This window comes from Cannabis sativa, chromosome 3 (assembly GCF_029168945.1).
Source record: "Cannabis sativa cultivar Pink pepper isolate KNU-18-1 chromosome 3, ASM2916894v1, whole genome shotgun sequence".
NCBI lineage: Eukaryota > Viridiplantae > Streptophyta > Magnoliopsida > Rosales > Cannabaceae > Cannabis > Cannabis sativa.
Genome location: NC_083603.1, coordinates 7248589 through 7265492, shown reverse-complemented (window position 1 = coordinate 7265492; position 16904 = coordinate 7248589). Strand labels below are relative to the sequence as shown.

Below are 16904 nucleotides of genomic sequence, written 5' to 3'. Positions count from 1 at the left end.
ATTGTGCCATAGGTCATTCTTTGAATTACAGTGTTGACAGTACATTTATGATATGATAAAGGAGGTTTTGAACCAGTTGAGATTGGTGTTTGCTTCAGAATGTAGAGCTTGCCAATCTTTCTAGCCATCCCAACCTTCGAAGTCACTAGGTGTAACGTCCACGCTTCAAGCCTCCATTGGGCCCTTACACCCACGGAATGAATGGCTCTTATACACGAGTACGTCACTCTGGCTGCTTCATGGATTGACGACTGACCCTACAGACTAACACGAGTGTTTCCAGCGTGTTTTGTCTCACTCGCACGCTTCCTAGGAAAACTTCCCAGGAGGTCACCCATCCTGAAATTACTCCAGGTCAAGCACGCTTAACTATGGAGTTCTTTCGTGATAGGCTACCGAAAAACAAGATGCACCTTGTTGACATAGGTAGTACCAATCAATCCATTTAAGCTTTCTTCAACTATGTAGTCTCATACCTACACAGTCTCAGAATCATCCCACTTGACCTTCCCCAGGCGATGTGGGATTGCACAGCTTACCCGGTGTTTCCCCTTACGGATCACGGGACTACTGACTGTCACACTAGGGGTGCCTGAACGAAACAATGAGCATTAGTGAAAAATACCGAATTGTTGTGGTTTTCAAGGTAGGATTGGACAGAAAATAGTTTATATTTGAAAGAAGGAACATCCAATACATTTGTGAGTTTGAGATGCTAGTTTATGTAAACAACCATTTGGTAAGATAACATGTTTTGGATGAGCATTATTATTGAAAGAAAAAAATTGCTTTGGATCAAAGCAAATATGGTGAGTGGCACCACTATCAATAATCCAAAAACAAGAAGAGAAAGAATGATTACCAGTGAGGTTGGTAGCTACAACAATAGAAGTAGTATCAGATTTTGAGTTTTATTGTTGAAGCTGCTGACTCAATAATGAGATTAATTGCTGGTAATGAGCAGTGAGATCTGGTGGTGGATTGGACAAAGTCTGAACAGGTTCAGTGTAAGAATTGTGTGCAGATGTGGAACCTTGAGTGGTGCTTGTTTGGTTGGCCTGGGGAGTGGATTTCGAGTTCTCTAGTTTGTTCTTGTCACCATAACTAGGGGGAATCCATGAACAAAGTAGCATTTGTCAACAAAGTGGCCAGGCTTATGACAGTGAGAGCAAGAAGGCCTTGGTTTCTTGCTTCTTGGCTGATTTGGGGGCTGAACAACAGCAACCACAGGAAGCAGGCTAGAACCAAGAGTTCTTTGTCATTATGCGTTATTATTGTTCTTTTAGCATTTCTCAAACAAAAATGGGAGTAGTGAGCTACGATGTCTATCCCCTCATGGTGATGAGATTCAACAATTCCTACCCTTGACGTGATGTTGAAGATCTGCTATCTATGATAGATTATTCAGACATATTCTATGTAGTAATGTGTATGAAATATGGTAACATGTAGTAATTTTTTCTTTTTAGTGTCATACATCTTCAAAAATTAACCACCAACAACAATAAAGGGGACTAACAACACCACTTCATGTGTGTGTTTATCTTACATTATTGATATGTGAGTAATCTGTGGTGTTAATGTTACACTTAGATTGTGTTTGTTACGAGTTTTGTTTTGTATGAGAATATGAGCAAGAAATTATTTGTGGGGAAATATGAAAATCAAGTGTATAATGGTATTATACATAGTTAAAATCAAACAATACTAGTGAAAAATAGAAAACGCTATCCGTACGCCCAAATTTTTTGATTGTTAGGGTTTATAGTGACCCTCCTTGAGCGGTCTAGGGTTTTTCCCCTTGTATCTCTTTATACTTCTCTGTGTGCCTTGCTATTTCCTGCTTGTTGCTCTGTTTCTCTCTGCTTCTGAAGTCCTTTTTCTTTTCTCTCCCTATGGTTGACAAAGGAAAAATAGTGACGAGGAATGAAGATAACGAAGTTAATGTTTGTAAAATCGAGGACCAGTCCATTTTGTTAGAATTGTCTGCTGAGTTAGGAAAGGATATCATCAATCTCTCGGTGGTGGTTCCCATTATTTCCAGGAAGGTCATCTTTCTTGGCCTCCTCTGGTCTGTGCTCACTCACAAATGGAGGTTGAGAAAAGAATGGCAACTGACAAAGGTAGCTCAAAATACGTTCATACTCCGTTTTACGTGCCATAAGGAAGCAGAGTTTGTGGTTAAACAGAGTCTGTGGATTGTTTGTGATGGTTTTTATTTGCTAAACATATGTGATGGTACCTTCTTAAATGGAGAACTAGAAGAGGATATATATATATGTATATATATATATATATGTGGAATAACCTAAAGGGTACATTAAAAAAGGAGAAGAAAACCTAGTTTGCAAATTGGAAAAATTTCTTTATGGGCTCAAGCAGTCACCAAGGCAGTGGAATAAAAGGTTTGATACCTCCATGACAAAATAAGGATACATGAGAAGCTATTATGAGCATTGCTTGTACCACAAAGGAATAGAAGCTTATACATCAATTTATTTACTTCTTTATGTAGATGATATGCTAATCATAAGCAAAGAAAATGTCAAAGTAGAAAACCTAAGGAATTTACTGAAGGCGAAATTTGAAATGAAAGAATTTAGAGAGGCTACAAAAATACTTAGGATGAACATCAAAAGAGATAGACAGAAAGGGAAACGAGTTTTAAACAAAGAAGACTACATCCACAAGCTTATTAAGAGATTCTTTATGGAAGAAGCCAAGATAACTAAGCAACCTATCACCTATCACCTATCAACTCAATTGTCTAAGGCACAATGTCCAACAGAACCTGAGCACATAGAAGAACTAAAAGAAATACCATATTCTAATGTTGTTAGATCTGCTATGTATTTGATAGTGTGCACTAGACTTGATCTAGTACACACCATGAGTATCCTAAGCAAAAACATGGCAAACCCTGGAAAAGAGCACTGGTAAGCAATGAAATGGACTATGAGGTACATAGCAGGCACAACTAAAGTGGGATTAGTGTACATAAGACTTAACACTAAACTACTGATTGAAGGGCACAATGATGGTGACTATGCTGATGATAGAGACAACAGAAGATCAACAACAACCTACTATTTTATAATAGGAGGTTGCTGTATAAGTTGTAAGGTACAACTCCAACCAGTTGTTGCATTGTCAACAACTGAATCAGAGTACATTATAGTTACTGAAGCAATAAAGGAAGCACTATGGCTTCAAGGTCTCCTAGAAGAAGTTACTAAGGTCAAACAAGTTCCTATTGTGTATTCAGACAGTCAAAGCTGTATACACTTATGTAAGAATCCAATTTTCCACGAAAGGACTAAATATATAGAAATTAAATACCATTTTATCAGGATAAAATGACACAAGAGTTGGTTTCTATACAGAAAATACTGATAGAGGAAAACCCTAATGATATGGGAACTAAAATTGTTACCCTTCACAAATTGAAGTTGTGCATGAGTTTGTTAGGTGTAGACACTGGAGGATAGACCTAAAGGAGACAAGAGCTAGGACCCTCAAAGAAGTGCAAGCTGATACAAATCAACTTATATGAGGAATTAGGTAGAAATTGTTGGAATAATTCACCATATAAACTGACCTATCAAAGTTAGCAATTAAGAACAATTAGTTAATACAAATCAGAGCCTAACTAACCTAACCATTTACAATCCAAGATTCAAGACTTAGTTAGTTACTCCTAACTATCCTACTTAACTTCACATTCACTATAAATAGAAGAGAATTAAAACCAGAAGACTTACAACTTCAATATTACTCCTCAAATCGAAAAATGAAGATCTAGGAGGTGCACACCTAGAAAGAGTTACTCTCGTGTTCAAGAAAATAGTAGAAGAGAGTTAGAGAGAGAAAAGTAAGAGGATTGATTCGATCCTGAGAGAAAGAAAAGTGAGAAAGATAATGTTTTTCTTACATGTGATGAAGAAGATGAGCTACCAGATGATTAATGTGTCTTGGAGCTTTGAAACTTGGAGTAATTGCTGATCTTGATAGTGGATTGTGACTGAGCTTCTCTGAGGCAACTCACCAAGGACGTAGCCCCAAATTTCTGGTGGTGAACCTTATAAATTTGCTTTGTGTTTGTTCTCTCTTACCCTCACATCTTTACTTGTTTTATTTTCTCATATGTTGTTGCATGTTTTCTCTCATCAAGCTCAAGAACAGAGCTAATGTTCTCTCATATTTTCTCTTAAGATTTTGCCCTAATAACTTGTGTCCTTCGAAACTTGTTCAGACAAGAAATTAGTAAAGCAAAGTCAAAATCAAAAGGAAAATAGTAAAATAATACGTGTCAAATTTAATGTGTGTGTGAGTTGTGTAAAGAGATAAGTGTAAATTCCTACAACAACAACAACATTGTAAATTATAGTTATAACATGTTTTTTTTATGAGTTTTTGGAAACTTCTAAATAATTTTAGTAGCAAAAATATATATATATATATATGTATATATAGAATCAAATAACATATTTGCACTAATAAGTTTTTTTTTGGGTTGTTTAATTATAAACATTGCATTAGACCTAACAGAATTATATTAAATTCTGTTGTATATTATATATAATGTTCAATGTTCAATTATGATTTATATCAAAATATTGTGTATATTTATAAATATAAAAGCTAATATTATATAAAGTAATAAATAAAAATATGATATATAATACAATACGATATCCCAAATAGTTGTCGTTTATTAAAAAAAATTACTTACACCTCCATAAATTATAAGAAAGATTTATGGTAGTTGTTTTTGTAAACTTTAAAAAAAAATTAATTCAACCTTTTTTCTTTATAATAGTGTATGTTGTACTTAATTAAGCTCATTTGTAAATTTTTTAAAAAATTCTAAATAATTATAGTGTTAAAAATAAACTTTAAGTAATTGTTTATCTCTATATAAAAATATAATCATATGTACAAAAAAATATTTAAACTTTATAACATTATAAAATATTCTGAATTTTATGAAATTTTTTAGGTGATCATAATTCATAAATAAATATGCATACGATCATGAAAATAAATTGAATTAAAAACCTCACAAGGAAATATATAACTTGCATACTAAAATAATATTTTTATAAGTTGTAAATATAAAATAAATCCAAATTATATACCATATCCATATTCCAAATATAAAAGTAGTTGAACTGACATGATGAAAACTACAGTCACTTTTTTGTACATGTAAAGAATAAATCCCATTTATGTACTTTCTTCAATTATTGTGAATAATAATTTTAAGGGTTGGACAAGGGATGCACATTTTTTCTATAGAGATAAAGCTTTATAGGGACTTGCCCTTGATGGGGTGAAAATTCTCAATCTAAATGGGGAGTGAAGTAAGGATGAAAATTATTTTTTATCTCTGGATGTTAAATGGGCGGGGACGGGAATGATACTCACCGCTCTGACGAGAATTCGTTTAGTACTTTATTTTATAGTTCTAATAATATTTTGTAATTTATAATTCATGTTTGTAATTTTTAGTATGCTAGTATTTTTATGAATTTTAATTTGTATTTAGATAATAATTAATTTATAGAAAAATAATTAATATGTAATGTTTTAATTTTTATGTACTTTAATATTTTTATATTTTTGAATTTTTATTATAAACTTTATATTTTTTATTAGGAGATTCCTCACTCCATCCATGATAGGAAATACGTTCGGATGAGGATTAAAATCCTTAATGGAGATAGAGACGGAGGGAGTACTCTCTGTCAATTTTTCATCTTGTGAGAATCTCTACTTGGATTAGAGAAACCTTTTATTTTCTTTTGTATTTTTAATGAAATAAAATGTATGAGACAAAGATAAATAGATTCTTTTATTTTTTTCTAGGGTTAATTGCGGAAAAGCCCTAATAGTTTCACTTTGCTTGCAATTAATCCATAAAATCCAAATTTTGGCAGCAAAACTCCCAAAATCACAATACCGTTAGTAAATTACAACTTCCATCTAAATTTAGCTGTTAACTGCCAGATCGGATTGTCCACGTGGACACAGTGTACACGTGGCACAATTTTATTGGTCCACGTAAATAATTGTATTTAAAAAAATTAAAATAAAAAAATCATTAAAAAAAACTCTTTTCTCTTTTTTTTTTTTTTTTTCCTTTTTCTTTATTTTCTTTTTCATTTTTTCAATACCCTCTTCTCTCTCTCTCTCTCTCTCTCTCTCTCTCTCTCTCTCTCTCTCTCTCTCTCTCTCTCTCTCTCTCGATTATGCAAGTACCAAGATGTAATGACCTCTCTAGTAATGTGGATTAGTAAAGGCAATTAGCACTAATTTTTATTATTTTATTATTATTTGTGAATTAATTTAATTGTGGACCCCAATATTTAGAAATAAATATTAGAGTTATAATTTCTCAATTCTGGAGATTTTATTAAACTCTAGGAGTATTATTTAGTTTATATGTGAAATATGTTAATTTTGTAATTTTTGCTCGGCGACAACGGAAAATGCGATGGATGGCTAGATTGATCACATGGGTAAGTTAGAACCTTATTTCATAGTGGGAAATATTTTAGAGAAAATAAATTATCGGGATTGAGCGGGGTTATGGAAATTGACCATTTTACCCCTAGCTTTAGAAATACCCTAGTTTTAAGTCTAAAGGGCATTTTAGTCTTTTGGTTAAGGGTGAGTGAGGTGGCTGCCCAAGTAGTTGACACCTAGCACATTATTTTTTTCAGCAAAGAGTTAATTGGGGAAAACCATTTTCATTTGAGGAAAAAAACAAAGAAAAGTCAAAATCAAGAGAACTCTCTCTCTTTCTCTCTTTTCTCTTTCGGCTGGGGCAAAAACCAGGGGGGAACTTTACCATTTAAGCTGGAATTTGCAGAATTTTAAGCAAGGGTCTTGTGATTTTCAAGCAAGGTAAACCCTAGACCATTAGTTACATGTTTCTAAGCTTTTTCCTTGGATTGAGTATGTGAAATTGTGCTATAGGGGTTGTTAGAGTTTAATGTTGTTTTGGTTCGAATTCTAGGGTTAGGTTGAGTTGAATTTAGTCTATAGCAGCTGGTTTTGAGGTTATGTCTTGGTTTTATGCAACTTTGAACATTGAGTTCAAAGCTTTGGTCTTTAATGGCAAGTTGAATATTGTTGGTTTGTTCTGTGAATTACTGCCTGGATTCTATTGTTTATGCATTGTATAGGTGTACTGGAGAGTTTGGTAAGGTTTGGGATTGATTTGAGTTAAGGGGGATGATTTTTGGGTTCCCAGCACAGAACCGGAATTCCGGTTCTGGGGGACCTGTACCAACCGGTTGACGGATGGTGACCCGAACCGGATTTCCAGGTTGGGAACCGTCTGCACTTGGGGAAATTCCAGAACCCTAGTTTTGGCCAATTTTGAGATATTTAGGGTATTGCCATGAGGTTTATCGATAGGGAAACTTTTAGTTTCAAGTTTAAGTCCCGGAAAGTGATTTGGCGAGTCACTCATCTGTGTTGTAATTATTGTGATTAGGGCATCCATCTAGCACGTGATTTCCGTTCAGGTCGGCCAGCACACTTGAATTTGGAAAACAGGTAAGAACTGTGTATAATGTATGATATGATTATCTGAATGTGTGTATATGTGTTTATATATGCATGCTTGAATTATGTTAAGCACTACCAACACTTGTATGAATAAGTTATAGAGTGCATTGGTATAGTGATTATTGTGGTTGTGAGTACGTTACAGTGATACCAACACGGGCACGGGAAAATACTAAGGTGTGTGGTACATCACTCAGTATTACTCAGTGTTCGGGGTAAATCCTACCAACACTCGTACAGTGAGGTACGATGTGTATGTGGTATAGTGGTTGTACCCTGGTATTGGACGTTCATACTCATCTGTTAAGCTTTGTAAATAGGTGTATGGGCGCCTATTTACAGGTCGGAAATTATATGGTATGTTATATGCATTTCTTACTGAGTCTGTTGACTCACAGTTTCTGCTTCTATGTGTAGGTAAAGGAAAGGCGAAGGCTGAACAGGAGTGAATCTGAGCTCGGGTGAGATTGTACATGTCAAGCAGCGCGACCTGGAGTGTTCGGTCTCGGGACATCTGGGAGTTGTATTTTGAAAGTCGCTGTGCGACCTGGAAATTATGTATTTTGAAATATAAAGTTTGAAAAGTAAATTTTACAAAGTTTGAAATCGGGATCCCGGGATTTGTAAATATTATATTATATTACAAAGTTTAGTATTTAAAGTAAAAGTTTTAATTTGACACGTTTTTCAAGAAATTTCTTTGATTAGCAAAGATTGCACAATAATTGAAAAAGCACTGTAGCGTGCCTTAGTATTAGGGCGTTACAATTTTGGTATCAGAGCCGCCAGGTTTATCTACCGAAGCTTGCTAAGACATGTACAATCTTCATCAGAGAAAGCTCGATTCACGGTTCAGTAAGCCCGTACTTGTTTAGTACTTTAAATAAATATGAATGTGAAAGCATGTTAGGAAGCATATTAGATTTTAATTAATTATTTATAAAAAAAAAGTGTGTTGCCTTTAAGTCTTTAAGAGCGGTGTTAAGTTTTGATCGCTGTCTAACCTGCCTGGCTTATGGATTCGCAGGCTAAGTCCTATTAAATGGACGCCCCGCGAAATACAAGAAGTCAGGGTGGCATGGTTGAGACCGGAGGCGGTCAGAGGAATCCTCAAAATCCTCTTGGTCGCGGCTGTGGCCGTGGCAGAGCTCAGGGTGGTCGCCCTATAAATTCACCTCAAGCTCCTCCTGACTGGGAGCAAAGATTTGCTGAAATGCAAGATAGAATTCGCCAGCAAGATGAAGAGATCCAAAGATTGAGGCAGCAGGGTCCTCCTGCCGTGCCTCCTCAAGTGGTTCAGGCCGCTGCAGTTCCTGCGGTGCCAGCAGAACAAGCTGTTGTTGGCAACTGTATGGAGTCGTTGTACGAAAGATTTCGGAAATAGGCACCTCCAGTGTTTCTGGGAGGTCCTGATGTGATGAAGGCCGAGCAGTGGCTTTCAGTGATTGAACGCATCCTCAATTTTATGAGAGTGGTTGGAAATGATCGGGTGACCTACGCCACTTTCCAGTTTCAGGAAGATGCTCTCGTGTGGTGGGAGTTGATAACCCTCACTCGAGACGTCACGCTGATGACCTGGGAAGAATTCAAGGAATTGTTTAACTCCAAGTATTACAATGAAGCGGTCCGCAGTGCGAAGCGGAAAGAGTTCACCGAATTGGTTCAAACCGAGGGAATGTCGGTTACTGAATATACGACGAAGTTTGACCGATTGGCCAAGTTGGCAGCAGGAATTGTGCCGACTGATTTTAGCAAGAAAGAAAAATATTTGGCGGGTTTGAGTGCAAAGATTCGGCATGATCTGGTTATTACTACTACTGAAGCAACCACATATGCGGAGATGGTTGAGAAGGCTTTGAGAGCCGAGGGTGCAGTGAAATTTCTTCAGGAGCCCCGGGTGACTCCGAGTGTTGGTGGAACCCCCACTGTTCCTACTCCTGTTTATGGTAGGAATGGTGGTGACTCCACCATCGAGCAGAAAAGAAAAGTTGTTCCAGCTTCTGGTGGCTTGGGGCAAAGTAAGCGGTTCCGTGGGAACCAAGGCAGAGGAGGACGCCAGGGTTACTCTTACCCTGAGTGCCCACGGTGCAAGAAACATCATCCGGGAGAGTGTAACCGGAAGACATGCTTCCTGTGTGGCATGGTGGGGCATTTCAAGAAAGATTGCCCCCAGGCAAAGAAAGAGGAGCCGAAAGCTGAAGTGAAACCGGTTCCTGCTCGAGTGTTTGCCATTACTCAAGCTGATGCTGCAGCCAGTCCTTCTGTTGTGACAGGTCAGCTTCCCGTCAACAACTTGTTATTTACAGTATTATTTGACTCGGGAGCTACACGCTCATATATAGCTACAAGAGTAATCGATCTTTTGGGTAGGCCTTGTGATATTTTAGAAAGAGGGTTTGGAACCCTAATGCCTAGCAGGGAATTGATTATCTCTAATAGGCGCATTAGGTCTATGCCAATTAGGATCGAAGATAGGGAATTAAATACTGACCTCATAGAATTGAAATTAACTGAGTTTGACATTATACTGGGAATGGATTTCCTATCCAAGTATTCGGCCAGTATAGATTGTAAGCGGAAAATGGTGACTTTTCACCCGGAAGGTGAAGATCCATTTGTTTATGTTGGATCAGTTCAGGGGTCTCGAATCCCAGTTATTTCTGTGCTGAGGGCTAGGGATTTACTATGCAATGGTTGTGTAGGATTTCTAGCGGTGGTATTTGACTCCAGCAGACCTGAAACATTTGGGCCTGAGGTAGTCCGGGTGGTGAAAGATTTTCTTGACGTGTTTCCCGAGGAGTTGTCGGGATTGCCGCCACAGCGAGAGATTGATTTGGCACCTGGAGCCGAACCTGTTTCTAAAGCTCCATATAGGATGGCTCCAGCAGAACTCAAGGAGCTTAAGTTGCAGCTTCAGGGGATGCTTGATATTGGGTTTATTCGACCCAGTGTGTCGCCCTGGGGAGCTCCGGTTCTCTTTGTGAAAAAGAAGGATGGTTCCCTCAGAATGTGTATCAATTATCGGGAACTTAATAAATTGACGATTAAGAACAAGTACCCGTTACCCAGAATCGACGATTTGTTCGATCAGCTTCAGGGAAAGACAGTGTTTTCGAAGATTGATTTACGGTCTGGTTATCATCAACTTAGAATTCGGGAGGAGGACATACCGAAGACTGCTTTTAGAACCAGATATGGGCACTATGAGTTTCTGGTAATGTCGTTCGGATTGACTAATGCTCCTGCAGCCTTTATGGATCTCATGAATAGGGTATTCAAGGATTTCCTCGATAACTGCGTTATAGTGTTTATCGATGACATTCTTGTATACTCTCAGTCAGAAGAGGAGCACGAGCATCATCTTCGAATGGTGTTGCAGCGACTTAGGGATCACAAGTTGTATGCCAAGTTCAAAAAGTGTGAATTCTGGTTGTCTGAGGTGTCCTTTCTGGGTCATATTGTTGGGAAGAATGGAATTATGGTTGATCCAAACAAGGTAGAATCAGTGAAGAATTGGCCGAGGCCCAAGTCTGTGACGGAAGTTCAAAGTTTTCTCGGGTTAGCAGGGTATTATCGGCGTTTCGTCGAAGGATTTTCTAAACTTTCTATGCCCCTAACCGAATTGACCAAGAAAAATCAGAGATTTGTGTGGTCAGATAAGTGTGAAACAAGCTTTCAGGAGTTGAAGCAACGTTTGATAACAGCTCCGGTGTTAGCTTTGCCATCAGATCAAGAAAAATTTGTGGTTTATTGTGATGCATCCAGACAGGGTCTGGGATGTGTTCTGATGCAAGTTGACAGACTCATAGCCTATGCCTCTCGTCAATTGAAAGATTATGAGCAGCGTTATCCAACTCGTGATTTAGAGCTTGCTGCTATAGTTTTTGCTTTAAAGATATGGCGACATTATCTTTACGGTGAAAAGTGTGAAATTTATACTGATCATAAAAGTCTTAAATACTTTTTCACCCAGAAAGATTTGAATATGAGGCAGAGAAGGTGGTTGGAGTTTGTTAAAGATTATGATTGTGAAAGTTTGTATCACCCCGGGAAAGCCAATGTTGTGGCCGATGCTTTAAGCAGAAAAGGTCCAGGGCAAGTTTGTACTACAGTTATGATAGCTCCTCAACTAGCCTCGGAAATGGTTAATGCAGGAATTGAGTTCGTGGTCGGGAAATTACATAATTTAACACTCCAATCTGATCTGTTGGAGAGAATCAGAAAGACACAGCTGGAAGATCCCGAGCTAGTCAAGGTTCGAGACGAAGTCATGGCTGGTCAGCCTAGAGGTTTTTCAGTCTCGGACAGTGGAATGTTGTTATATAAAGCTCGAGTTTGTGTTCCTAGCGTTGATGAGCTTAAGAAAGAGATACTTGATGAAGCTCACACCACGCCTTATTCGTTGCATCCGGGAACCACCAAGATGTATCAGGATTTGAAACCCTATTTCTGGTGGTATGGGATGAAAAGAGATGTGGTGGACTACGTGTCCAAGTGCTTAACCTGCCAGCAAATTAAAGCTGAACATCAGAGGCCGGCAGGGTTATTGCAACCTTTAGTCCTTCCAAAATGGAAGTGGGAGGACATTGCAATGGACTTCGTAACTGGTTTGCCTAGAACTACGGGGATGTATGATTCAGTATGGGTTATTGTGGACAGATTTACAAAGTCAGCTCACTTTCTACCAGTGAAAGTTACATATTCAGTGGATCAGTACGCTGAATTGTATGTGAAGGAGATAGTTCGTCTCCATGGAGCCCCTAAATCTATTGTGTCAGATAGGGATCCAAAGTTCACATCGAAGTTTTGGGTGAGTCTTCAGAAGGCTATGGGTACCAAGTTAAGATTCAGTACAGCCTTTCACCCTTAGACTGATGGTCAGTCAGAAAGAACTATCCAGATCTTGGAAGACTTGCTGCGAGCCTGTGTCATGGACTTTGAGGGTTCATGGAGTAAGTACTTGCCTTTAATTGAATTCTCCTACAACAATAGCTACCAGAGTACAATAGGGATGGCTCCCTATGAGATGTTATATGGTAGAAAATGTCGTTCTCCTATTCATTGGGACGAGACAGGAGAAAGGAAGTACTTGGGTCCAGAGTTAGTGCAGAAGACCAATGAAGCTATTGATAAGATCAAGGCTCGGATGCTTGCTGCTCAAAGCAGGCAGAAAAGTTATGCTGATCCGAAGCGCAGAGATGTTACATTTCAGGCAGGGGAACATGTTTTCCTGCGGGTTTCACCAATGAAGGGTATTAGACGCTTCGAGAAGAAGGGTAAGTTAAGCCCTAGGTTCATTGGGCCATTTCAGATACTCGAGAAGGTCGGGCAGGTAGTGTATCGGCTAGCCTTACCACCAGCATTATCGGCTGTTCATGACGTATTTCATATTTCTATGTTAAGGAAATACGTGTCGGACCCGAATCATGTCTTGAGTTATGAAGCCCTTGAACTGCAATCGGACTTAACCTATGAAGAACAACCTGTACAGATTTTGGATAGGAAGGAAAAAGTTCTTCAAAACAAGACTATTGCACTGGTTAAGGTGCTCTGGAGGAACAGTAAGGTGGAAGAAGCCACCTGGGAATTGGAGTCAGATATGAGGACTCAACATCCAGAGCTATTCAGGTTAGATTTTGAGGACGAAATCCTATTAACGGGGGGATAATTGTAATGACCGCTCTAGTAATGTGGATTAGTAAAGGCAATTAGCACTAATTTTTATTATTTTATTATTATTTGTGAATTAATTTAATTGTGGACCCCAATATTTAAAAATAAATATTAGAGTTATAATTTCTCAATTCTAGAGATTTTATTAAACTCTAGGGGTATTATTTAGTTTATATGTGAAATATGTTAATTTTGTAATTTTTGCTCGGCAACAACGGAAAATGCGATGGATGGCTAGATTGATCACATGGGTAAGTTTAGAACCTTATTTCATAGTGGGAAATATTTTAGAGAAAATAAATTATCGGGATTGAGCGGGGTTATGGAAATTGACCATTTTACCCCTAGCTTTAGAAATACCCTAGTTTTAAGTCTAAAGGGCATTTTAGTCTTTTGGTTAAGGGTGAGTGAGGTGGCTGCCCAAGTAGTTGACACCTAGCACATTATTTTTTTCAGCAAAGAGTTAATTGGGGAAAACCATTTTCATTTGAGGAAAAAAACAAAGAAAAGTCAAAATCAAGAGAACTCTCTCTCTTTCTCTCTTTTCTCTTTCGGCTGGGGCAAAAACCAGGGGGGAACTTTACCATTTAAGCTGGAATTTGCAGAATTTTAAGCAAGGGTCTTGTGATTTTCAAGCAAGGTAAACCCTAGACCATTAGTTACATGTTTCTAAGCTTTTTCCTTGGATTGAGTATGTGAAATTGTGCTATAGGGGCTGTTAGAGTTTAATGTTGTTTTGGTTCGAATTCTAGGGTTAGGTTGAGTTGAATTTAGTCTATAGCAGCTGGTTTTGAGGTTATGTCTTGGTTTTATGCAACTTTGAACATTGAGTTCAAAGCTTTGGTCTTTAATGGCAAGTTGAATATTGTTGGTTTGTTCTGTGAATTACTGCCTGGATTCTATTGTTTATGCATTGTATAGGTATACTGGAGAGTTTGGTAAGGTTTGGGATTGATTTGAGTTAAGGGGGATGATTTTTGGGTTCCCGGCCACGAACGGAATTCGGTTACGGGGACCTGTACCAACCGGTTGACCGGATGGTGACCCAGAACCGGATTTCCGGTTGGGAACCGGTCTGCCAGTTGGGGGAAATTCCAGAACCCTAGTTTTGGCCAATTTTGAGATATTTAGGGTATTGCCATGAGGTTTATCGATAGGGAAACTTTTAGTTTCAAGTTTAAGTCCCGGAAAGTGATTTGGCGAGTCACTCATCTGTGTTGTAATTATTGTGATTAGGGCATCCATCTAGCACGTGATTTCCGTTCAGGTCGGCCAGCACACTTGAATTTGGAAAACAGGTAAGAACTGTGTATAATGTATGATATGATTATCTGAATGTGTGTATATGTGTTTATATATGCATGCTTGAATTATGTTAAGCACTACCAACACTTGTATGAATAAGTTATAGAGTGCATTGGTATAGTGATTATTGTGGTTGTGAGTACGTTACAGTGATACCAACACGGGCACGGGAAAATACTAAGGTGTGTAGTACATCACTCAGTATTACTCAGTGTTCGGGGTAAACCCTACCAACACTCGTACAGTGAGGTACGATGTGTATGTGGTATAGTGGTTGTACCCTGGTATTGGACGTTCATACTCATCTGTTAAGCTTTGTAAATAGGTGTATGGGCGCCTATTTACAGGTTGGAAATTATATGGTATGTTATATGCATTTCTTACTGAGTATGTTGACTCACAGTTTCTGCTTCTATGTGTAGGTAAAGGAAAGGCGAAGGCTGAACAGGAGTGAATCTGAGCTCGGGTGAGATTGTACATGTCAAGCAGCGCGACCTGGAGTGTTCGGTCTCGGGACATCTGGGAGTTGTATATTGAAAGTCGCTGTGCGACCTGGAAATTATGTATTTTGAAATATAAAGTTTGAAAAGTAAATTTTACAAAGTTTGAAATCGGGATCCCGGGATTTGTAAATATTATATTATATTACAAAGTTTAGTATTTAAAGCAAAAGTTTTAATTTGACACGTTTTTCAAGAAATTTCTTTGATTAGCAAAGATTGCACAATAATTGAAAAAGCATTGTAGCGTGCCTTAGTATTAGGGCGTTATACAAGCCACCACCTATGACTGTCGCCGTCGAGGACCACCGAGCCACTAGTCGTCGTTGCTGAGGACCACCGACCCATGTAATCTCGATCCCCTCTCTCTCTCTCTCTCAACCCTCTTCTCTTTCTCTCTCGATGATCCAGGTACCATATTTTCATGACTCAGGTAACGTCGCCATCATCGAGGACCACCGAGCCAGGCGTCATTATCGAGGACCACGGAGCCAGGCGCCATTGCCGAGGACCACGGAGCCAGGCGCCATTGTCGAGGACCACCGAGCTAGGTAAATCTTTATCTCCTCTCTCTCTCTCTCTCTCTCTCTCTCTCTCTCTCTTTGTCTCTCTCTTTAGATTTAGGGTTTTCCATAATTTTTTTTGCAATCTTCTTGATATATATGTGTATAGATATTCCTATTTGAGTATTACTGTGTTCTTTGTTTTCAGATATGAGAAATAATAATGGTTGTGGGGGAAATAATTTAGGGTTTTCAAATTTAAGTTTTGGGACTGAAATTTCGTGAATATATTTGTTTGTGGGATTTGGATTTGTTTAAATTTGGTTTGAATTTTGTTTAGTTTTTTTGTGTGATAATGGATTTGAAAAATAAGTTATTGTGGTAGTTTCGGTAGTGGTGGGTGGTGGTGTTTACGGTGGTTATGGATGGTGGTGGTTTCGGTAGTGGTGGGTGGTGGTGTTTACGGTGGTTAAGGATGTTGGTGGTTTCAATAGTGGTGGTGGTGTTTACGGTGACTATAAATGGTGGTGGTGGTGGCAGTATATAGACGAAAGAAAAAGAAGAATAAAAGAAAAATATTAGAGATTTTTTTTTCTTTAAATAATATGTTATGGTTGAAAAAAAATATATATCTTTTTTTATTTATTTTAATTTTTTTAATATAATTATTTACATGTGCCAATAAAATTGTGCCACGTGTATATTGTGTTCACGTTGACCATCCGACTTGACAGTTAACAGTTAAATTAGATGGAAGTTGTAATTTTCTAACAATATTATAGTTTTGGGAGTTTTGTCGCTAAAATTTTAATTTTAGGAATTAATTGCTAGTAAAGTGAAACTATTAGAAGTATTGGTACAATTAACTCTTTTTTTTATCTAAATTATATTTATTTCACCTAGTTTACAAATACAAGGAGAGATAAATAATTTGATTTATTTATGTTTGGAGTTCATATTATGCAAAAATATATTATTCTTGCTAATTTAAATTGAAGAGTGGTATAAAATCAATTTATTTCCATGATCATATTCATAAACGCATCCATAATAATTAGAAGATCTATCTTCGTATTAAAGTCACGGTTGATAATCCATAAATATGAGTTTAATAACCATTTCGTCATTAATTTGTATTATCTCTGATACTCTATTTTTTTTTTAAAAAAAAAAAAATCACTAAAATTATAATTTTTCATAAAAAAATTTACTTTACACTATACATTAATTTTTTTTGCCTACATTATTTAAATAATGTATTTTATTCTTTTTACAATACAATAGTATTACATACCTAGAAAGTTTAAAAAATAAAATATCTTTTGTTTAAATAGTTACCTCAATG

The 16904-nt window shown here is 37.5% G+C and overlaps 1 protein-coding gene across 1 annotated transcript; it reads left to right on the top strand.

Annotated features, from left to right (window-relative positions):
• Positions 1–2943: 2943 nt before the first annotated feature.
• LOC133035878 (secreted RxLR effector protein 161-like) lies at positions 2944–3553 on the top strand. The gene is made up of 2 exons (XM_061112318.1): positions 2944–3277; positions 3450–3553. The coding sequence occupies exons 1-2, from the start codon at positions 2944–2946 to the stop codon at positions 3551–3553; spliced, it is 438 nt and encodes a 145-aa protein (XP_060968301.1).
• The last annotated feature ends 13351 nt before the right edge of the window (positions 3554–16904 follow it).